This window comes from Embiotoca jacksoni, unplaced genomic scaffold (genome assembly GCF_022577435.1).
Source record: "Embiotoca jacksoni isolate LCO1_2020_lvr unplaced genomic scaffold, fEmbJac1.0.p SCAF_83, whole genome shotgun sequence".
Classification (NCBI taxonomy): Eukaryota; Metazoa; Chordata; class Actinopteri; family Embiotocidae; genus Embiotoca; species Embiotoca jacksoni.
In genome coordinates, this window is record NW_027185440.1 from 482,399 (window position 1) to 506,657 (window position 24,259).

General features: G+C 43.6%; 1 protein-coding gene across 2 annotated transcripts; it reads right to left on the reverse strand.

The window, feature by feature from the left end:
- Positions 1-68: 68 nt before the first annotated feature.
- pkn2a (protein kinase N2a) lies at positions 69-23,269 on the reverse strand. Of its 2 annotated transcripts, none has more exons than XM_069139486.1 (23): positions 22,903-23,269; positions 16,735-16,899; positions 16,205-16,340; positions 12,204-12,358; positions 9,064-9,193; positions 8,822-8,967; positions 8,358-8,571; positions 7,784-7,969; positions 7,467-7,576; positions 7,179-7,322; positions 6,312-6,387; positions 5,938-6,094; positions 5,660-5,786; positions 4,941-5,077; positions 4,539-4,614; positions 4,239-4,330; positions 3,938-4,114; positions 3,481-3,543; positions 3,311-3,387; positions 2,751-2,893; positions 2,516-2,623; positions 2,250-2,330; positions 69-2,162 (listed from the first exon to the last, which is right to left on the reverse strand). In XM_069139486.1, exons 1-23 carry the CDS (start codon positions 22,921-22,923, stop codon positions 1,959-1,961), a joined length of 2,925 nt encoding a protein of 974 aa, XP_068995587.1. In that variant the 5' UTR covers positions 22,924-23,269; the 3' UTR covers positions 69-1,958. The 2 variants fall into 2 exon arrangements, with proteins under 2 accessions (XP_068995587.1, XP_068995585.1); XM_069139484.1 differs by lacking the exon at positions 22,903-23,269 and adding an exon at positions 18,238-18,256.
- Positions 23,270-24,259: the final 990 nt, after the last annotated feature.

Genomic DNA, 24,259 nt, shown 5'->3' on the forward strand with positions numbered 1-24,259 from the left:
TCACGGTTTGAATCTAACATTTGTTTATATAAAACCTGATTTACGGCTCAAGACTGATTTCACCGACACCTCGATACAACGGGCAGGGAAAAACAACAAAAAAAAACGATGCAGCGCCACTATTACAAATGTTTAATTTGTGCATTCATGATGGGCGACAAACAACGACTGCAAAAATGCCTTTGTTTTTTTTACACCGGGGATGAACAGCAACAGTTGAGTGACTTGAGTATTCGGTGTACCATCCATAAAGTTTTCATCTGTTCTGGCAACAACATGCACAAGCAAGAATAAAAAAAAAAAACACTGTACAATCTATTTTCATCATTAAGAAACGTAGATAATTAAAAACTATCGATAAAATTAGTGCTTTCAGCTTAATTGTGTACATACAGTATGTGTATAATATATATATATATTCATATATATATATATATAATATACCCGGCCCTGCCCTCCCCTGTAGTGATTCACATCAACAGGTCTTCAACGCTTGAGTCACTTTATAAAGAACATGCAAATTGACAGGAAGTCAGCGGCGGTCTACTGTCAACTACAAAAATGGAATCGGAACAACGTGGGAGGCATCTCAATGATGTTTTGATGGAGACCAAAAGAAACGGTGTGGTAATGCTGCCCCCTTCACTCCCTAAACAACAAAACAAACACTAGTCTTATGGGTGCTTCATGTCTCACTTTCAGTCCATCAGATTATTTCTAAGATCTGTTCCTCTGCTGCTTCAACAAGGACAGGATGAGTTTGGTTTTGATAGCTGAAAATGTGCGAGTCACTTTTACTTTCTCTGAGGTAACAGGAGAAAAAAGAAAAAAAAAAAAAAAGTCAGGTCCACCACAACCGGCTGTTCACCGAGGAATGAAAATCCCAGAAAACAACTGAAATCCACCCGAACAGACAGAATTTAATGTTAAAAGTTTGATCTTGTTGCTCAAAAAGATGCTGTAAAGTCATGCAGCACTTCGCTAAACAGCCACTAGAGGGTATCAGAGAATCTCATATTATTTCTTCGGGCCAAAAGGCCTTTTAAATCAACTCATTTCCACATTAATGGCGATTAATTTACCAGTTTATGTGGCAGTAACACTGGATAAACTGCTGTTTAGTATTAGAGTGTGAGGTCTTACATGCAGCCTTCAGGTGAGGAGGAGGAGGAGGAGCAAGAGGAAGAAGAGGAGAAGGAGGAGGTGTTAAACTGATAGCGCACGAAGACTGGGTCACTGGACCCAAAAGGAAATGTAGTGTTTAGACTTTTACTTGGTTTTCAAGTGGGGACGCAGCAGTAGTAGTCAAGATGTTTGTTGTAGCTGGCGACCGTTCGGTGACGATGCTTTGAGCACTCATGACTTCACTGAACGCCGGTTTGAGACCTGATCGTAGCGCAGCGTTACCAGTGAGAGAAACGGAAGCTGTGGCGAGGGCTTTACGAGTACAGAGACAATAAACAATAAAATATACGACCGAATATAATCTGTACAGGTCAAAAAGCTGAAGACGGTGACACTGAATAAACGTGATCGTGATGTTGCCGTCTTCTCAAGAGTTCGTATGAAAAACATTCTCAGTGGTCAGACAACGGACACAACGACGACGACGATCTGTGCAGGAGGACGCCCCTCCTCCATCTTCACTCTCCAACGACACCATTTCGTTTGTTTTCTTTTTCTTAAAAAAACAAACAAAAAGAAGTTCTTCATGTGGATTAAAAAAAAAAAAAAAATAGGTGGGGGTCCTCAGGAGGCATCTGGACTTTCTTCTCAATGGCACAGAGTTTTGTCCGAAGGCTCGGGGAGCCACGTCCATTTCTCCTCCTCGACATTTTGGGCAGGGAAGAGGAGAGTTTTTTTTTTAAAAAAAGGTGTGAGCTACAGTCATTGCTGCGCTTTGTTGGTTCACAGTGTGTGTGTGTGTGTGTGTGTGTCTGGAGGGGGTTCAGATGAAGCTAACACCAGTCAGCGATGTAATCGAAGTCAGAGAACATGTTCTGCTCCTCGGAGCTCAGCGCTCGGGGTTCCCTGGGCGGGGTTAAGATCGGAGCCTCTGAGGTAAATTCGTCGTCGAAGTTACTGACGTCGTTGGTGCCCTGGATGGTCGGCACGAACGGCGGCTTCACCTTCTTGGCCAAAAGCCCGTTCCAATCCATGTTCTGCCCGGAGACGGGAGACGGTAACATCAGTGTTTGGATTTTGAATTCGTAGAATTATTAGGAGGCGATTTCCTTTTTGTTTCTTACCCTGAAGAATAGATGTTTCTTAACCTCCTCTGCGTCCCTTTCTCCTGCTCCCAGACGACGTTCTGGACTCCGCCTCAAAAGCTGAGCACAAAGAGAAGCATGTGATAAAATAAATATCAAACTGATTAAAAAAAAAAAACCTCCCAGGAACAAACACCGCTTTCACTTTATTGATGGGATTCGTGAGGAGGGGGGAAAAAAAAAAAACAAGCACAATTTGCACTTTTTACGGGAGCGATCCCTTTGTTCTACATCCGTGTACACACCCTCCTCATGATGGAGATGGCCTCAGTCGAGAGGAACCGTGGATAGCGGACTTCGTCATTGACGATGCTGTCAAACACTTCCTCCTCATCGTCGCCAGGAAAAGGAGACTGAAAAGAGACCGGACGGAAAAGATGGAAGACGTGACGGATGTTGGAGTGACTCCCGGTCAGATTGCTTCAGAACGTGCGTCGACGAGTGATCGGCTGCAGACCACTTGATGAAACCTGCGCTCACCTCTCCGACCAGCATCTCGAAGATGAGGACGCCGAGCCCCCACCAGTCCACAGCTCGAGTGTACGACGTCTCGGTTAAAACCTCCGGAGCTAAAAACTCCGGCGTGCCACAAAACGTGCTGGTGCGGTCCCTGAAGCCCATTCCTGAAAACAACACGGAGACCGTTCAGTCTGGAAACCAAATCACTTTCCGTCCTTGTTCGGCCACATTAACATCTGATGTATTGAGAATATTTATTAAAAAAAAAAAAATAAATAAATAAAAAAATTAAAAAAATAAAAGGAGCCTTTTCTATTTGACAATTTGGCCTTTTCTAAGCAACATGCAGAGTAAATATAGACAGAAAACATGAGGAGGCTGATGGTGCAACATGCAAACTGAAGTCTATGGCAAAAACTGAACAGGAAACATCTCAGTCATATGATGCGTCTTTTTTTTAATCCTTCAAAATAAACTCAGAAGTCACTGTCTTTCAAAAAAACAACAAAAAAAACAAAGTACTGATTCTTTGCAACGGCCGAAGTCTGAAGCTTTTAATTTGACGTCATCTTCCATTTTACCTTCTTTGCAAAGGCCAAAGTCAGCGATCTTTACGTAGCCCTCTGTGTCCAGGAGCAGATTATCCAGCTTTAAATCTCTGCACAGTGCCATTCAAAAGAATACATTTTATTTTTGGGGTACAGATGCTTCAAAGGAAAATGATTTCTGTTAGAATATGTCAAGACTTTACCTGTACACAATCTTATGGTCATGTAAAAACTGTAATCCCAACACAACGCAGGCTGCATAAAATCTGCAAAGATACAAAGCACAGCTGATCAGGTGACGTGGATTTTTACTGAAGAACATACAGCACAGAAGAACCCAGAGAGGGAATTCACCAAGTTTGATCACCACACTTGCACACAGAGGAAACACGAGCACTAAATACTATAAATACCTTTTAATAGCCCGTTTTGAAAGGCCCCTGAAATAAACTGTTTCCAAACACAAACCAGAACAAGAGAGGCCTTTAATCCCACTTAAACTCAAATATGAAAATAATGTCCGACCACAAACGCTAAAAGGAACCAGAAACAATCAGAAACATCCGACGTGGTCCCAATTAGTTTGATCACCTGGGGAGAAAGTGGCATTCAAACAATGTACGGGGAGAATGAACGGTCCCGGAAGCTGCGGCGACTCACATGGCCCTGGGCTCGGAGAAAACATCAGCGTGGATGTGCATCATCAGGTCGCCCCCCGCCGCGTACTCCATGACGAAACAAACGTGCTCCTGCGTCTGGAAGCACGCAAACAGGTTGACCAGGAACGGGTGGCGGACGCTGTTGACCGTCTCAAAAATCCTCTTCTCGCACATCAGGCTGACAACGAGAGAAGGAAGCGACACGGGTCGCCCAAATGTGAACTCGCATCAACACCTGATCTTTTTCCGTTAATCTGTAATATTTTCAGTTACAGTCCGGACAGCCGTTTTAAAATGTTCACCTGTCGACCTCGTCGCGAGCCACGATGTCTCCTTTCTTCAGAGCTTTGATGGCAAACATCTCTCCTGTGCTTTTATATTCTGCTAACAGCACCTGCAGGCAAAAAAAAACACAGAACACTTCAGACTTCAACTTTCTGCCTCAAATGACAGTTTACGACGCTCATCGTAAACATAAACAGCATGTTAGTCGGTCAGATAAAACGAGCCGCTTGACGACATCACCGGTGTCTGGCGTCTACAGGCTTGAAAGAGAGCTTATCGTCGGGTGGAACCGCGTTGGCCGATCAAACGAAACGCACCTTTCCGAAGTGACCGCGTCCGAGCACCGCCACGCACTTGAAGTCTTGGAGACTGAAGTGGAACTGCTCTTCTTCCCTGGAAAGAAATCAGCGTGTTCGTCAGTTCAACCGTGTGTAAACCAGCCTGCGTTGAAGCCGGCGTTTCTAAAACGAGAGCGGCGTGAAGGTGCAATTGAAAGAAGAAGAGTCGAAGGCAGGGGGCAGTGTTGACACCCGTGTAGCTCCAGCACTGCTCGCTTGCTTCAGACAACATGTCACAGCATGACAATCCACAGACGTGAAAAGATGTCAACAACAAAAAACAAAACAAAACAAAAAAAAAATGGTGGCGGGCTGCGCCATCAGCGTTATTTATAGTCTGTCCACATTAGTGACGCTTCACTCTCACTCTGGTCCTCCTACCTGATGTCTGCGTCTTTCTGGTAGGCGGTGAGCTCCAGGTCCGGGTGCTGGATCTCCTGCTCCACCACGCCGTCCAAGTCGGCCTTCATCCCCATGCTGTTCCTCTTGTTGAGGAAGTCGAACGAGGCGAGTGCGTCCTGCGGCGAGGAGACACGGGAGGACAGAAGAACACGTGTGAGACAAAGACAGTCTGTGAGTCAAACTGTTTGGGCGTGGTCAACTTAAAAAAAAAAAGAAAACAAAAAAAGGAATGACATGGTCTATCACACATTTTTGTTTTTTTTTATCTATATCCGTGTGTCCCAATATTCACAATATGATTTGGTCTTCAATAATCAATGTGTTCCTCTGCAGGTACACAATAAACAACTGTCAGACTTTTACATTAAATTAAAAACATTTAACACCGCGCATTTAATTGGAACAGAAATCCTTTTAATTTACATTTATTTAACATGGCTAACAAGCATTTTATTAGAAGACAGCTCTCAAAAGTCAAATTTCTCTCCCTTTAAAACAAACCGCTCAGCTTTTCTTCTGCATACTTTCTCACACACTTGTTTTAATCTCTCCAGGATGTTTTGAACAGAGAGCGTGACGCCCACCTGCATGACCGAAACTCAAAAAGAGCTCAGCTGCTGTCACTCCTGCATCTGTGATCGCATCAGTTCATCGTCACCTTGTCCGCAATACTTGCGATTCCTCGAACGCCACCGTACCTGTACTTCCTCCTTGTCGGGCAGCTTGTGCGGCACCAGCGGTTCCCGGATGTCGTCGGGGGCCGGGTAATGTTTGGGTCCCGGTGTGGGCTCTTTGTCGAAGTCCAGCTTGGTGACCAGCGGGTCGCTGCGGAAGGACAAGAGGTACAGCTAGAAACTACCAAACACTTCTTAATGGCTCACTTCTATCTTGTGTTTGAGCAGTCTGTCCTTTTCATAGCTTCGGCGTGAGATGACAGCAACCTTGTAATGTCTTCGCTGTGCGTGTGTTTGCGTACCTGCTGGGCGTGGGGGAACCCGGCAGGCTGCTGGGTCCAGTCTCAGCTGCCTGCGGGCTGAACGAGTTGGTGCTGACGGTCGGTATGGCTCTCCTCACCAGGCGGCCCCACGTCGCGACGTTAATGTTCATCTGAGGGGCTCGCAGGAAAGTCTTACCTGGTCGGGACGAAGTCAAACAGACATGAAGAGAGGTGAAGAAAAGGTGCAGAGGTAAACTGCAGGAGCAGAAGAAATTGTTGCATAATCCGTTTTCAGTCACCTAACGACTGGATGTTAATATAATTAGACACACGATGTAAGCAAGTTGTCCTCAGGCCTGCCTGAAGATCCCAACGGTACACCTTGAAATAAAGTGTAGACAGCGATGACTCACCTTGCTGTTTGGAGAAAATCTTCTTTTGTCTTTGCAACTTCGGTCGTCTCTCAATAACAGGGTTGAAAAATGTTACCTGGAGAGAAGTCACAACAGGAACATTTAGAAAACGAGACGAGCGGGACAAATCTGTGTAATTAAAGGAGAACTGTGCCGATGTGATCGTGCGAGTATGTAGAAACATTAGTAGATGTGCTGTCACAATAACAGAAAAATGAACATACAGCTAAGGGGGGAGTTGAAGAGTATGAGTGATTGTTTATGGCCTCAAAGATATAAAGGAGAGCAAATATATTGCAGAACAAATGTCTATGAATTAGGTTGGGAATAATGGTACATAATAATAATAATTGTACATAATAATAATGGGACATAATAATAATGGTACAAAATAATAATAATAATAATGGTACATAATAACCCTAACCCTACATCCATCCAATTTTTATTGCTAAAAGGTTAGCTTTGATCATTTAATAATACACACAGTGACATGAACCGACACACACCAATATAATATATTCCTCTCCATGTCCATAACAGGTCATATGTTGTTTAAATGTGATGAGCAACATCAAAATACTTAACGGCCTTCTATGGAATCAAACTACTTGGTGTGTGTGTGTGTGTGTGCGTGTGTGTGCATGTGTGCGTGTGTGTGTGTGTGTGTGTGTGTGTGTGTGTGTGCGTGTGCGTTTTTCTATAGGCACTGTTACTTTAAAAATATTATAAAGACAAACCCATATTTTGAGGACATTTAGGCCAGACCTCACAACTGTGGGGACCTATGTGTGTATGTGTATATGTGTATACGTGTGTATGTGTGTGTGTGTGTGTGTGTGTATGTGTGTGTATGTGTGTGTGCACCTCAGCAAACAGCATCCCCTGTGGCTCCAGGTACAGACACATCCCATGACGCTGGTTGTCCAAGAAGTCCTCGAGCCGCAGGAACTTGACAGCGCAGAGTGAACGCCAGTCACGCCAGTACACAGAGATCTCCAGCTCACGGGACTGCAGGACACGGAAACACACCAACACAAACAAGCAGATGTGAAACACACCCGACTGTGCTGCATAAACACGACACGGAGTCAACAGCACAAGTGTATGTCAAGGGCCGAAATGTGTGCGTGCGTGTGCGTGTGCGTGCGTTACCCGGTCAAGGTCCAATGTAAACTTCCGATCCCAGGCCTGGTTGCTGACCGACCTCCAGCTCGTCTGTCCAACTCCTGTGTTGTCCAGCTTCAACACGGCGCTGATCTCATCTGAGCAAAAAGCACTGAATTATCAAACGTGCCCGAATTGTGACTGTAATCCAGCTGGTATTAAAAGACGAGGTTTCATTTGACTGATATTACACTTCCAGCTGTGATTTATTCGGCGTTGTTGTTGATACTTTATGTAGTCACATAATTAGTTTTGTTTATGCGAGTCTTTCCTTAAATATTTAGACTCGGTTCAGATGCTCTTACTGGAAAGCTCCTCGCTCTTCGTCAGGTTCCTTGAGCTCACGCCGCGGTTTCGGTTTGCTCGGCTAATGAAGGATGAGCGCGTCTCGCTGGGGCTCAAGCCAGGCAGGGGGACAGATGCAGCTTTGGAACGACCAGGAACATTTTCCAGAAGGTCCTGGCAGCCCATGAGCCTGACGTCTAACTTGCCTGGAGGTGAAAGGAGGAGGGGGGAGGGGGGGGGGGGGGGGACAGTACACATCCATATTACAAAACCTGTCCTGTTATACAGACGTTCCCATTCTTCACAGAGCAGCATTATGATAGTTAAAAACCAGTCAGACCTGCGAGAGCCAACCAGTCATTTATTGGTGCACTTTAATCGAAAGACAAAGAGAAACAGGATGACTAAAGAAAGGCTGTTGTAGAAGCATAAGATGGAAAATAAAACACCAAAACCAGCAATAGTGCTGTTGTTCTGTGTCCTCATGTAAATAACAATGGAGTTCGTCTGGGAGAGAGAGAGAGAGAGAGCGGAGCGTAGAGTTTAGATGTGCCTAGTTTAGAGTAACCATCTCTATCTGTTCGGTCCAGTCACCTGTGAGGGCCGCAGGTTTGGTCACGGTGCTGTACTGGTTCTGTGTGGAGATGATACTGGATCTGGGACTGAGGGCCGGTGAGGACAGCAGGGACAACTCTTCTATGATGCTGACGCTGCGAGGGTGGTTTTTAGGCAACTCGTTGAGGCGCTGCTCCAAGGAGTATCGCAAGAGATCCAGCTTCTGACTGGACTCATTAAAACGAGCCTGAGCCTGAGGAAGGTGAGAAGAGAAGGAGAGGAGGGAGAAATGAGTTGGATGAAGACGGAAAGAGGAAGAAACATCTATTGCAGGCATCTACTTCACTTTCGGAGAGCACGGCAGCAGTGCGGCGAACCGTTTTATTTGAAGTCTATAAAACCGGGAATCTTGTTTTGTATTGAATCACTACTGAAACTGAACGGTGCAGATGATTTTTTTTTTTTTTTTTTTTACACAGTCATACTTATAAGCATCGGTGTACCTCTGAATGGGCTCTCTTTTCTGTGACCTTTCCAGAGCCCAGGAGTTTCATGACGTTTTTGGCTCCCTCGGCCACGGCCGACTCGATCTTGGCGTGGTGACACAGCTCCTCCACCCGCAGGTCTAATGGGCTGATGATTGGCTTGTCTGGAGGACGAGGACGTTATTCTTTACTTTGATACACGGCTCTCCATAAACTTTGTGTGCGAGTGTGTGTCCGTTTCTCCTCCGAATTTTACTCACCCATCACATCATTGCTCTCGAAGCTCAGCTCGCTGGTCTGGCTGGCCTTGAGGATCTGCATCCGGATGAACTCGATCTTCGTCTTGCTGTCCTGAAGCATCTGCTGGGCGGTCGCTAGTAACTTACGATCCTACGGGGGAAAATTAGAAATGAAACAACCACCGAGCGCTTTATGTCACAATACATGAATGACTGAATCAAAGGCATTGATGTTGTTTTGTCTTCATAAAACTGTGGACATCAGGACTTTACACATGACCCTAAACGCACGCCCACCCTCATCACTGATTGTGTTTTGTTGTTGTGACCATGTAACACAAACAGCCGTGATTCATGCCCTTAATTGGAGCTGAAGGACAAGTGACCACATGGAAAATGTTATTCACCAAAAAAGAAAGTGGAATTTCATTGTGTGCTGAACTTCTCATACGTGCAAATACGCACACGCGCACGCGCACGCACACGCACACACACACACACACACACACACACACACACACACACACAGAGTGGCGTAATCAAACTCCACCCTGAATTCCGGTGAAGTTTAAATCCTGGCTGTTGGCGGCGTCGCATGCAGGAAAGCCCTCTGTCCAGCAGGCATTTCCTCTCTGACATCAGAGGGGACTATTTCCAACTGGAAGGTGCCCCTGTCTGTCAGTCTGTCTGTCTGTCTGGCCATCCGGCCGTCTGGCTGGCTGGCCGGCCGGCCGTCTGACCGGGGGAGGTCACTTACAAAACATTGTGACCCCCTCCAGCCAGAGAAACAGAGGGAGTCAGGTGACAGTCCCCTTTACTGTACTACAGTTACACAGTAAGACTCTGCCAGGACTTGTGTTTTAAAACTACATTCACTTGGACACACAAAAAAAAAGACCTTTTACATCTTGTTGGGGGGACGTCTGGCCGACTTTAGAGTCCAATTTAGACCAAATTCCCAAATTCTAATTATGATATTGACTGGAAATCCTAGTGAGTTAATAACTTTAAAACTAGTCACACATCAGCACAAATTTCTATCACATCACATTTTTGAGAGGATGCAATGATTTGATTCAGGGATGTAGCTTTGACAATTTATTGTTACTTTAAATCTTTATGTCAAATACTTTCAAAGCAATTCATTTCATCTCAGTAAAGTTTTCTTTTAGGTTTCTGTGCAGGACTTTCTTTGACCAAGAAACATTTGCAGCACCCCAATAAAAAAAATTAAAAAAACTGCTGTTTTTACATCCTTTAGTACAGATGAAAGAAAAGTTGCAATTGGTTAATTAACAATCTTTAGAGTTGCTATTAGGCAGATTTGAACACCTGCACATGGCCAGGCTAGCTGTCTGCGCTGTTTCCAGTCTGTATGTAAAGCTGAGTGAACTGGCAGCCAACTGTAGCTTTGTATTGACAGTACAGACATGAGATCAATCCTCTAAACTCTTGGTAGGAAAGCCAGAGAGCCTACTTTTTGAATTCGTGGAGAATTCAGTTGCTCAACACTACATTGAATTCCACCTCATACAATCACAGAAACGTATAATGAAATGCAGAAAGGCAAAGAACAGATGACTCCAATGAAACCGTACACTGCACTAAACCCCCTACTCCAAAGTGGTTTCATTTGTTACTAACTGACACAAGAGTCCAGATGAACATGAGCAGCTCTGCGCTCCAGCTTGTTATTACCAGTCCTGCTGACTTACAAACACCTTCCAACTAAATTATAGTTGGTCTCACTCCGAGCATTAGAGGAGACACAAGGACTGTAAGAGCTCGGTGAACAAACAGCGGTGCACATGACACACAGTATGTGTCAGTGCCTTCTCATGTTCTCTCCTCCCCTACAGCGGAGCCGCCAAAGCAAACCTGCCATGTTGCAGGCTGCTTTCACAACTAGCAGTGGACCTGCTCAGTCCAGTTTTCACCTCATACATTCACAGAAACGTATAATGCTCACGGTACCTTTCTGCAAACACTCTACCTGAAGCAGCCTAAACACCTGTGATTGGGAATCTGGAATCCTTCACAACCTGTGGTACACTAAGCGGTGATAAGGACTAAACCGATACTAAGATTAAGTACCGAGCCTTAGCATTTGCTCGAGTGAGATTTGCATGATGAAGAATGAAGGATTTCCAGTGGGGGCCAACAAAGTGAATTCAGTTGCGGGGAAGCATGTTGAAGACCATGTCAGACAGGCTCACCTCTGAACTGTTAAAATACATCTGGATCCTCGGTCATGTAAGAACAATTCAATGATAGGGCTGGAGGGGATCAGATCTAACTAAGACAGTGATTAAAGCATTTGTGCGCATTTCAAATAGTTCATGTTTTAATCAAATTGTTTTCATCAAAGTAACAGTTGAGATCTTCAAAGATGATTATATCACGCAGTCCAAGTTTAGATAAACCTGATTATCTAAACCACTTTATTTGGACTGAGCACACTCAAAAGTCACGTGATCATCACAGGAAGATACGTGAATATGACAACTACAGCAGGTAAATGTTGGATCAGTGTCTAAAACTGTGGCTGTGCTTCCTTCTCATCCTGCCAGTGTGCAGCTTGTTGGTGGGAAGATGGGCTCTAACAGCTGATTATCAAAATGCAACAAGTATCGGAGATGCTTTGGTGAACTTCTGTCTCGTCTTTTTTATTTTCTTTATTTTAACATGTTGGCAAAAACACTTGGGGGACCTTTTCAAGTTGTGAAAACTGACCATGCTGTTGCTCCATGTGGTGTTGTTCTTTGCTTACTTCCCTCACGCAGGAATTGTTTCAAGCTGCCATATGTAGCATTATGTCAATTTGTGTGTCGAATTGAAATGAGGTTTAATCTAAGTCCACCAAGCTCAGTTGGTTTGGAGCACACCCTGTGACTGTAAAGAAACGCACCGCGTGTTTAGTCCTATATTCTTGCGAAATAAATTTTGGCTCCAAGATGGTATCAATCACTATGTTGAGTACAACGTTATTTTTACTGATAGGACTGATGCCAAAACCTACAGAAGAAAGACCCAGCTGTGTGAAACTGGATGTACTCATTAAATAAAGTTGAACTGATGTGCTTTACTTTCCACCCTTGGCAGCGTGACAGAAAGCTGCTAAAAACCTGAATGTCAGGTGAACCGTCCTCCCCCGTGCCTACCTTGGAGGACCCGTTGGAGTACATCTGAATCATATTCTCGGCGCCCTGTTTGACCTTCAGCTCAATGTCATTTTGCCGTTTCAGGGCGGCCAGGCGGCTGCTGCTGGTGCACATTCTTGCCTCGCTGTTCGGGGTATCTGGGGTCAAAGGGCATTCTGGGTAAAGAAAAAAAAAAGTAGAAAAGGACAGGTTAGCATCGTATGGCTTTTTGGAAACAATCTCAGATACGTGACTCCATATATGCGACTCAAGTTTTGTCACAAATATACACCAACAGTCTGAGCACGCAGGCGCTATTTTTGGCCGTCCTCCGTTTTGAAGTCAGCTAAACAGTCGTGCAGCTCTGCTCAATGACTTCGCTTCCAAAAGCTCGTCAGGTAGCGACTTCAGTCGACACATAATGTCGCCAGAGAGGCCTGCTGTTTGTAATGTGATGCAGTTTGTTAGGACAAGACTCCTTTTGACTCGCTCAACAAAAAGTACTACACAAGTCAACGACATTAAAGCGCGACTTTTTGCTTCGCTATGCAGACTCAGAAAAAATAAACATGTGATTGCAACCCATAAAAACTTAAGGCGGAAAGAACAAATGTTCAGTTTAACTTGAATTTGACTTTGTTTAATGATGTGACGATCAGGAGCTGTAATTACGAGGGCAGTCACTTCTAAATGAAAGGAGCTTTCTGTCATCTCACTGCTTCTCCAGTGCAGTCGGTTCTGCTACAACGGCAACCGCACAGGGAAACCCCTGCGGCCATCTCTATTATAGGTAATTCAAACAACGAAACACATGTGTCAACTTGCACACAATTATCCGTACTACAGTGTCATTAAAGTACATGCAGAGTAAACATGAAGACAAATCCATGAGAATGTCAATTCTAAAAAAAACATGTTGATATCTTTTCAACTTTGTGGTCCAGATCCCACGGGCAGCCCAAAATATGCAGCGCTACCGTGTCCATACATTGTGTGGACATTTGAATCGGTAATACGTTCACACATAAACCAAAAGACAGAAAACATCACACACAAAGTGAACACGTGCCTTTTACCCTCAGAGCCGGACCAGAAGTCTGGGGGATAAGCTCACTGTTTTGGTGCTTGTGTTTTTCATGTCTGGACTTGAAGAGAAAATCCCTCCCTGATGACTGCAGCACATAACAATGTATGTATCTATATATAGATATAGATATATAGATAGATGTACACACACACACACGCACGCACGAGGTGGGCAAAACAAACCTGCCCGACTTCTCCTGACTTGACTTGTTAGTTCAGTTTCGCAGTATGTTGTCATCGATTTGTCACTTGGACCTTCAACATGTGAGCCTATTATGTTTGTAGCTTCAAGTCTCAGCTCAGTTCCCTTCTCTTATCATTTCAATGTCCCGAGACACAGACAAGTCACATGATGCAAGACATACTCTCAAGGTGTCTTGAGTTTGTCTATGTGACCCCAAAAGTAACAGAGCAGTGGTAAAGAAAACCAGTTCAGTTCTGATGCGGCAGATACTGATAAGAATAACCGGCAGGCGGGTCCGTGAATCATTCACTCTGAATGTTTTATCCAAACACTGTCTAATGATTCCTTTGAACACCTGGGGGATACAGGCAAAAGGGAAGCATGTGATTCTTTGAACGGAAAGTCTCAATGACTTATCTAATGACCCTTAATGAGCTGAGAGAACATCGCTGCTGATGCGGTTTCTGTTAAAGGGCAGGAGGGGAGGATGCTGGTCATCCCAGAGCTGCCCTTTTCTCACACGCACGCACGCGCGCGCACGCACACACACACACACACACACACACACACACACACACAGAGGGGGGCAGGGCTAGACAGGAAAAACAGAGTGGGCACGTATCAGCGGAAAAGCCTGCAGAGCAAGGTGAGACTCTCATTGGGGCTCAGGGCAAAACTGATTTCTTAGTTTGGAATGATGTATTGTATAATTGAGGAAACTCAATAGTGAAACTAATTAGAAACGTGTAGCAGTAATGCATATGTCGTCTAGTCTACGTTAGGGGCTTTCCTCTCTGTTTCAGGGGGTGTGGTTTTGTTGAGGTCACATCGAGCCAATAATTCGAGGACCCCCGCCCCTCTTCTCAGTGCAGTTCAGCCCACGCTGGGCCGTAGGACCAGATACTGAACTACTGAATAGCTGCAGGGCTGATGTCACTGCTGGACAACTGACAAGGGGAACCCTCCCTCAGATTAACCCCATCTGCATCTGATGAGAAGGCAATGAGAAATAAACACACTCTCTAAACAATGACATCATTAGTGGGAGACCCGGACCTAAACATGGCGTGAGGAGCTCAGCTGCGACATGCTGACTGCGAGGAAAACCGATTGGGACTGGACAGCTGCTGATCTTGAGATCCTATGTGACTGAGGAACCTGCCTGGTGACCTTGCATCAGAGCTGCAGGTCCCAGACAGCGCCTGAGAGCGAGTCGGTCCATTTCTGGCCTCAGCTGAGCGGTGGAGAATAACCAGAGCGCCTTTCAACGTTCTCCTGGAACAAAAACACACTCGGGCTCCTCGCAGAGCAACTCCTTCCTACTAATTCAGGAAAGCAGCACTATCTCTCGCGGATTGGAGAGCTCAACATAAGTCCTCTCATGTCTGGGAGGCCGAGCAGCATTCAGTCTCTCTCCATCAGTTTTTGCGATGGCCAGCGACATTCCACTGGCGTCGCGTCACTTTAAAAGAAAGCTCTTGTTCACCAGATAGAAGGTCACGGAGTCAGGCTAAATTTGTTTCCACTTAAGATAACCATTTACCAAGACAACCTCCCTTCCCTCCTCCAGCATACACACACACACACACCCCCACACACACACATCCTCCTCATCTACTTCCTAATGTCAACTCAACCGGGGAAATGTGATGGCAACGGGCAGACAAATACCATTCCTTCTCTTCCTGAATTCACCCGGACATTTGCCACCAACGGCTACACCATAAGGCAACTACTGTAACAAAACCACGCTGAACGCACACAGCTGTTGTGGGTCCAGATTCCATTGTTGTCAACGAAATGCACAGGAGCAGCTTTCAACGGCCTCGGAGAGGAACAATCGACCGCTCATTGTAAGTGTCGCTGGAATGTGGAATGCAACAATATCAGCCTCTGGAGAATGACTCACCTCCAAACACTGAGCGGGCTCTCTGTGCATGCATGCGTGTGTGTTTGTTTGTATATATATATATATATATATATATACATATATACGCACACGTGTTGTTCTGACTCAACGGTGCCAAAATGATTTACTCAGTGATACTTTGCATTTACTATAAATCAGTGTCTGGCACAGAGACGCTGCACAGAGATAATAACGGGCAAACAGGTTGACCTGGGAAGAATCAAAGATAAACATACAGCGTTTAATAATACATTTGGCTACCCACAAGAAGCCATCACGTGAATATGGCAACAAGCCAAGCTAAAGCCAATATCTAAATTACAATATGAAAAGAATATATTCCCCAATTCAAGTTGCAACCACTGTTTATTTCCATTGTTGCTTTAACTGCTGAATATTTGAATAATTGTTTGGTATATTAAACATTAGAAAATAGTGAAAAATGTCCCAACACACTGTCCTATGTCCCATGAGAACGTAATCAAATTTCTTTTCTGTCCAGACAATCACAAAAACCCAGAAACTTCTAAGGTCATATATTAAATTTCAGGTATTTCTGCTTACAAAATGACTCCAATGATTACTCAGTTAATTACAGATCTAAATAGTTGCAATATATTTTTCTGTCAATCATCTCATGAAATGACTGACTTTTCTTTAGGTTTCTTCTGCTAAAAATAAATCAGCCTTTCACCACAATGCTCAAATACAAACATTAAAGCTGGAGTAGAAGAGCAGAAGTACAACTATGGTATACGTGTCTGGTGGTGTAGTCAACTGTGTCCTCCTGCGTTAATCTTTAGTAAATGTGGAGCTGCTCTGCTTCAGTGTTTCTGCAGTTACCTAGCAGTTCTTCAGGGTCTTTGACCACGATGTGGGCGTTAAGTTCTTGTAGCTCCTGGTGAAGCTCCTCCACCTTCTTGTTGGATTTTTTCAGCATGTTGTCAACATAAGCGAGGCTCTTCTTGTCTGTGGTAACCTGAAGGGAGAAGACATGAGAAAATGATGATTTAACGCTGATTTTATTCATAAATATGAGTGTATTAGTCGTGGGATCGACTACTCAGCCAATGAAAACATCTGTACAATGTCTTCTGAGCATCTGGAGGAGTTTTATCATGTCTTTGTTGGCTTGACCTCAAGAACTATAAACTCGTGGCACTGACTATGAAAGTCGGGGGCTTTTACCAGGCAAGATAAAATATGTTACAATCATCCAGTATGTTTGAAACTTGTCCTGCACGACTGTCCTACAATCAGGTGAAGTGGATTTTTAATAACGTTTGACCCCCTTTATATGTACAATACTAAATTGCTTCAGAATTATTTTAAGATTAAAACTGTCTACTGTAAAACAAAATCTGTGATTTTACCTTGCGCAGGTTCTCGGCACCTTCTTTGATCTTCAGCTCCTTGCGAATCTCACGGCGGATCTGCTCCTTAATCTCATCCAGCTTCTGTTGGACCATGGTGTCAGACAGGTCCAGGTTGTGTCCGAGACCCAGTCGCTCTGCCACCAGCTGGCCCCTGGCATCCCCCTGGAGGAGGACACAAGGAGGTGGCGAGGAGGAGGGGGAGGAGGAGGCAATAAGGGAATGAAGTGGAATGTAATTTAGAGGAGGTCAGCAAGGGAGGAGGAGAAGGAAGAGGAAAAAGGGATGGTAGAGAAAAAGGAGGAGAGGACAGACAGGTCAGTGACTTACTCAACAAACTGACTGTACACTGGCATTCTTGAGCAGCATGAGACCAGCAGGTCTTATCAATGTGAAACCTTTCAAGAAGCACTGCATCAAAGTGCAGCATTACAAAACAGCTGAAGCTATTGCCTCATAACATGCATGCGTTTCTATTTTCTCATGGGAGCCAGCTCATGACAGCAGTAAAGAAGCCTTTAGACAAAAGGAGGACGTGCAGACAGGGTTTCATCACAACAATGACAGTACGACCTATTTTTAATAAGATTTTCAAAACATTTTAAACGAATGCATGCGGATAGGTTGTACTGACTTAACTGCACTGAAAACAGCATCTGCCCAACCTGGTGTCAGTCCAGTGTAGTGGTGTAGTTTGAACTTAAGTTAGCTTCTGGACATGTTGTTTTCACCGCTGCTGTCACTCACCATTGACCTGCATCCCTAAAACCCTCACCTAAAATAAGGAGCGATTAGGAGTCACTTCCTGAATACGTCGGCTTTAAAAGGTCAAATGAATACATGGCGAAGTGCCACTAGTTGATCAAAGAATATGTCTGTGACCATCTGAAGACTGTAAACAATCAGTATTTCCATTTCATTACACACTGCTTATCAATCCAAGTTCTTTGGTGTGAAAACATCTTCTTTTTCGAATCAAATTTGAAGCTGAGTTTACAGCTATGAAATACCAACATCAACCGAGTAGTCATCATTGCTCAAACAAGTCAAACCGCAAAACCAAAACATAAAGCTTGACCTTTATATACTTTGGTTTTCATCCTTTCCCTTTTTTTGGAATAATTATCAGTGTAAAATGCAACTACTCAAATGTGTCAGATAACAGCACAACATGTAAATAGTGAGCCAGAACCCCGAAACGTTGTCAAGTCGCTGTAAGTACGTGGAAATAGACTTACCCCATTCATAAAAGCAAGCAGTAATGACGTGTAGAAAACGGCATGAGAACACTGTGACTACCCTTAAATCTGTCGCCTTGCATTCAACCCATCACAGCTTTGATATAGAAGATAATAGTATTTTCAGGTAAATGCATTTAGACTTAATCAGTCTGCTTAGGTTTAGCGGTTTACTGTTATTACCGCTGGCTGAGGAGAGGATGTTTAAAAGAGGGATTAGGTCGACATCATGAACCTCTAAACTTTACTAGTATTTCTGCCTTACCACAACTTCCTCGCTTTCAGCCAATTCCATCTGTAGTTCAGTTGAACAAATCAGTCCGTGCATGTTCTGCTGAGCAGCTAAACTGTCAACGCATGAACTCCAGGGAAGTTCTGTTGTCTAAGAGGAAGTGATGGGATGCTCCGCCACACAGGTGAGGCTCCGTCTAAAGCCACAATCACTCCGCTAGCATCCGATTTTTTTCCGGCTCTCCCATTTCGCGCTTTCTTTCTCACACAGACCATAGACATGGATGGGGGGGAGATAAACCGTCTGAGCAGCGACAGCCAAATCCCTCTTAGCTTCTCACTCTATGAGGTCAGAGCAGCCCAGAATGGGACCTAATCTCACTCCGGGGAAAGGACTGTCTAAAATTAACCCAAGTTAAAAACATAACGCTGGCTGTCCATTGCAGCCTCCCCCCCCCCCCCCCCCCCCCCTTGGAAAGCAAGCAGTGTGGTGGAGGAGCTCTGAGACGACACCCCAACAATTGTAAGGAGATTTAAAACAGTAAATCGGGCTCAAGAGTCAGTGCAGATGGCGGTAAAGTTTGATGCTACTTTTTAAAAGCAAGAGGTCATCAGGCCTCACAAGGTTCCCAGAATGCTTTATGTCTTTCTGCCTCTTTTCTGAAAAAGGGCACATCCACCTCCACTCCAAATAAAGAGGCTTATTTCTCATGTTAAAAACCATCCTATTTAGGGGCTACCATTACGCCCTTCACCAACTAACTTAATTGATCGTGACACAAGTTGCATCAGGATTTAAGTAACCGAACAGTTACCTGGAGAAAACCCTAAAATCATATCCTTGAGCTCTGACTGACAGATTTATGTTGAGAAAGTACGTCATGTTTGGTAAGATAAGGGAATTCCACGGGCTCAAGTCATTCCCTCCCCCAACCCCTTGTGAAACACCCCCACTTTCCTCTATAGGTATTCACCTCACAGGAAACTATAGTTTGCACATATCCTGGTCCAGAGGCTGCTCGATGACTCATAGGTAAAATGGAGGTCAAAACTCGTGAGGTGGAGGGTGAGGGGGAATGGGCGGGGGCGAGGGGGTTGTCTCTTCTTCAGCTCACTGCCCTGCAAAACTTGTTTGCATTTGTAGCTGTGTTTGCCCAATGCCGTACGAGCATAGCATGAGAGGGGACACCCAAACGGGCCTATTTTACCGCGTAACAATGCGAGGAAATCCATGAAAGGCCGATCAGATAAGGTGGAAATTAATCAGCTGCGAGACCCTCAAGGCTTGCATTTTAATTTGAGATCAAACAAAAGAACTACATAGAAAGAAAGAGAGCTCACTTGCAGGACTGGCTTCACCTCTGGTTTCTCTGCTGCTGCAATACTTCCTCGAGTTGCTCTTTTTACCGGTAACGGCTCTTCTCATTTGTTGCCGCTTGAATCTATCGCCTGGTCAGGGGAGTGACACCAAACCGGGAACTCACCACTTGGTAGGTTCAAAGAGCGAAGCAGAGATTTGTAAGCAAATGTTTCCACTTATACTACAATGCGTACAGTCTGTGATAGATGGAGGGAACGTGTACTGGTCAGTGTGGCTCTGTGAAATATTCAAGGCAAACAACAAAAGAAAACACGATCTTAAACCTTGCAGCTACCCCCCTTTTTTATTTCTATTTTTTTTTTTTTTTTTTTTTTTTTTTTTTTTTTTTTAATATTACAAATAACAAATGATGGATCAAATAAGGACCGTTACAAAATAAACGCAACAAAATGAATAGCTATAACTGGGAATGATTTAGGTCTTGCGTTTCATAAAAACAGCTGATACTATTTTTACGAAGGTAAGGCAACTGTTACCTACACATGCTGACGTTGTTAAAGACCTCTTTTGGTGCCCGAGACATGAAAGGAAACCGTGAGGTAAAAGCAAACAGAAGGTCTGAATCTCAAGTCTAAGCAGGTTAACTTGCTCTTTAAGCCTGAAAAGCTCCAAGTCCAACAACAAGTGCCCCATTCAGACAATAGGACAAAGGAAAAGTTGAGGCCACTATCCAGGCTCACGCTTAAAAAGGCAAGCCCTTTCCATTTCTGTGCGAGGCCGGTCTCCGCCGACAACCTGACACCCGGCCTATCTTACCCCACAGCTGGCTGCAGAGCATTAGCCACAACAGCCTGGTGCTTTGCTGTGGCCACAAATAGCAACACAAGCTAATAAACATAGATCCTACAAGTGCAACCTTCACGCAAGCCTCACACATACACCAAGCCAGGACCAAACTGTAGGAAATGTCGTGCATTTGAAGACGCTGTTGAAGGTCACTTCTGTGCTGTTCGGACAAGAAAGTGTCCGCAAAACTGAAGCTGTGAAGTCGTCACGGAGGGAGAACGAGTGGTGAACTGCTCCGCAGCACCTGTTGACTCAAGCTGGTTCCACTCCCAATCTGCAGTGCTAGATATTTAGATTCAGCTCATCCAAGATAAACATAAACTACAAACAACTTTTAATAGTAAAGACACGAGTATCAGAAGTTTTTAAATGTCCTTTTGCTATTCCTCAAATACTAATAAAAAAATTTAAAAAACGAAAAAAAAACAAAAAAAAACAGAAAACGTATCTTGTGCTGACGGTTGTTTTTAACTGTCTGTCATAACCTATATATGCAATCATAGCAGAACAAATACAGTGTCAGCTTTCCCTATAGATTATTTAGCATTTGAATGCTAAAAAGAACTGGCACGGCAATTTAACATTTCTTTACCATCCAGTGTAAAAAACCTTGAGATATATCTTGCTGACATGTCTTTGATGTCTGTCCTTATATAATACTACATATAAATGAATCTGTCTCTCTGCACCTATAAAGGGCTGTATGATATGTCTGTATTGTGGAGTCTGACTATTCAACATAAAATAAAATTGCATTATGATTTATTATATTGGGATTTAGTGTCCTATAGTGTAAATTCAACTTTGCTAATCATAGAGCTGCAAAAGTTAGTCCATAAATTAACAGACAATAAATGGTCAACTATGTTTATGGTCGATTCATGAAAAAGTACAGAAATTCAATGACTAGCTTCTTAAATGTGAACATTTTTTTAATGCTTTAGTCCTACATGATAACAAACTGAATATGTTTTAGTTGCAGCTCGTTGGTCAGGAAAAAAACGAGACATTTCAGGCAGCACCCTGGACTTGTTAAACACTTGTCAATATTTTCCACCATTTCCTAACAAAACAAAACAAAAAAAACACCCAACAGACAATTTGTGTAAATCGACACTGGGAAATATTGTCGACTAGTTTGAGTAGTCAACGCATGACCTTAATAAAACATTAGAGAAACTAGCTGTCCTGAGTAAATGTTAACTTTAAGAATAAAAAGCCACATTGTGATTATACTGGTTCAGCTCCAGCAGGGCTGACATGACAACAGACCATCACCACCCTTTACCTCAGTGATCAGTTTCAGTCTGCAGCAGCTCCGGGGGAATATATTAAGACACATTTAAAGTAGGGCTGGGCAATACAAACAAAATCAAATACCAATATGTTTTTGACCTAATATATTTACATTTAATAAATAATCATCAGTAATGTGGACGTAATGGCTAATTGTGGAAAAGACAAATAATAGAACCGCTTGAAAAGTCTGGCAAGTAAAGAAACTTAGATCATTTTTACTGTTATGTAGCTTTTAAAACCAGGAAAAAAAACCCAAAAAACTGTCACTTCACAAAAGTATGATATCCAAAATCGAAGACAATATATAATCTGATATCACAGTATTGATACAGAATCAATAGATTTCCCAGCCTTAATGTAAACTAATACTTCTCCCGAGTGTTATCTCGTATCCACTACTCCCCCAATATTTCCTATCAACATAAATAATGATAGTGTGGGAGTAATCAGCCTGCTCTCAGGCTAAGCCCTGAATTTTGGAGGGTACTGGTGAAACAGTCCGAGGATGGGAACTGGCCAAACAGTGATCCGTATGGACGAGCTGTGACACAAATCATTAATATCTGTGTGAGGAAGATGCATTACAGGCCTGACGTCACTCAAGTGAAACCACATTGATCAGTGAGTCATTACTGTTCATACAGGATAATGAAACAGGACTAATGTTCACTTACTCCTTTTAAAATACATTAAAAAAAAAAAAAAAAAAAAAAAATTAAAACGCGCACGTGTATGTTAGAGTCGACATTTACAGACTGCTTTGGTGTTTTTTTTTTTGTTTTATTTATTTTTTAGCCGCAAGTTCAGCCAGTCTGGTTGAAAAAGAAAACTTTGCGTAAAGCAAACCGTTTTCTCTTTACAAAGATAAGACAGTTTTAACGGGAGGCTCCAGACCTGCACGTTAACAGACGTGAACTACAGCAACACCGGCGGATAAACGTCCCGCAACGACGGACGTGTACCTTAATTTACGCGCCAGCTTGCGCACAAAAACACCGGCTAGAAACTTGGATACTTCAGAAGTTTAGTTTGGATAAATGTTTCCCAGGCCTCAATCCATGGATCATTCCCAGACAGTCCTTTGGGAACCAGCGGAGGACCCTCGCACTTTAGTACAACACCACTGACTCACAGGGAGCCGACTTTTAATGAAATAAAACTGTCCGCTAACTTATAACTGAGGCTTTGGACAAAGTTTGCGCACTTTTCGCAACAGTTGTCAACTTTTCCTACCTGCACGGAATCGGCGGCCATCTTGGTTTTCGCCTTTGAATCAAATCCTACGGGGAGAGAGGAGGGGTGGGGGTGGTGGTGGGGCTCCAAAAACAAGCCTTGTTTTAAGTTTCCCTCTCTGGCGACAAAAAGACGGGGTTATTCGGACCAAACCGACGGTCATCTCGGGTACGCGGGGCTTCCCATGTCGTCTTCACGCGTCTTTTTCGCGGTCCCACCGTCCTAGCGGAGTCCTGGAGGGTGGACTGGTGCTCATAAATAAAAAAAAAAAAGCTGAAGCACACAAGTCTGTCCCAGTGCAGTCGGAGAAAGAGGCGGTGGTTAGAGTGGAAGTGTCCGCCCAGAGGAGCCGTGGTGCCGCTGCTGCCGCTGGGCTGCCCCTCTGCCCGGACAGACAGTACACACGTGATCCAGAACCTCACACGGGCTGGATTTACCTCATGTTCATAGACTCGTATGTCATCCAGGGGGTAAACACAAACGTGGTGTCCCAGGTCGGGCTGTATTAAACCGAGCCTAACATGCCGAGTTAGATGCATTAACTTCTTTCAACATGTGTGATTATTTCACCCTTAAGTCAAAAGTCCTGCATGGAAAAATCCAACTTAACTAAAAGTACACTGCCTCAGTAGTAGCAGCAAAATGTACTTAAAGCATTGCAGTAAAAGTACTCGTTTGATCCCTCTGGCTCATATATAATTATTTATGACACCATTAGGTAATTAATAGTGAAGCATCAGTGCGTCAGCAGCATGTTACTGTTGTAGCTGCTGCAGGTGGAGCTAGTTTGAACTACTTTAATAGAGTTTTATATCCAGAGTTTTATATCCAGTGACAGCAGATAAATCTGAGAGGTTGTCAGAACAATACAGGGGTACAAGAGGAAAGACAAAACAATGTTTTTAATTCTTATATTTTTGATGAGATAGTGGATCATTTAAACATTTATTAAAATGAAACCATGTGAGAAGTTTAGAGGGAAAATCACTATTTGTTAACAACTCATAGACATCTGAAATGTGAACCCCATTACACAGTACTGTTTGTAAGATGTCAGAAGACTTAGAGGTTGGGAATCCCTGGTTTAATCTTTAACAGTAATGTATTTTAAGAGCTTGTTATATAATCCACTTTGTCATATCTTCATTTGAAAAGTAACTCAAGCTGTCAAATAAATGTAATGGAGCAGAAAGTACAATACTTCCCTCTGAAATGTTGTTGAGTGGAAGTATAAAGTAGCATCAAATGCAATTACTACAATAAAGAAGAAATACCTCAAAACTGCTTTTACTTCAGTAGAAGTAGCTACATAAATATTAGCAAAATAGTTTCAAAGTGAAAGCTCTTATTATCCCTT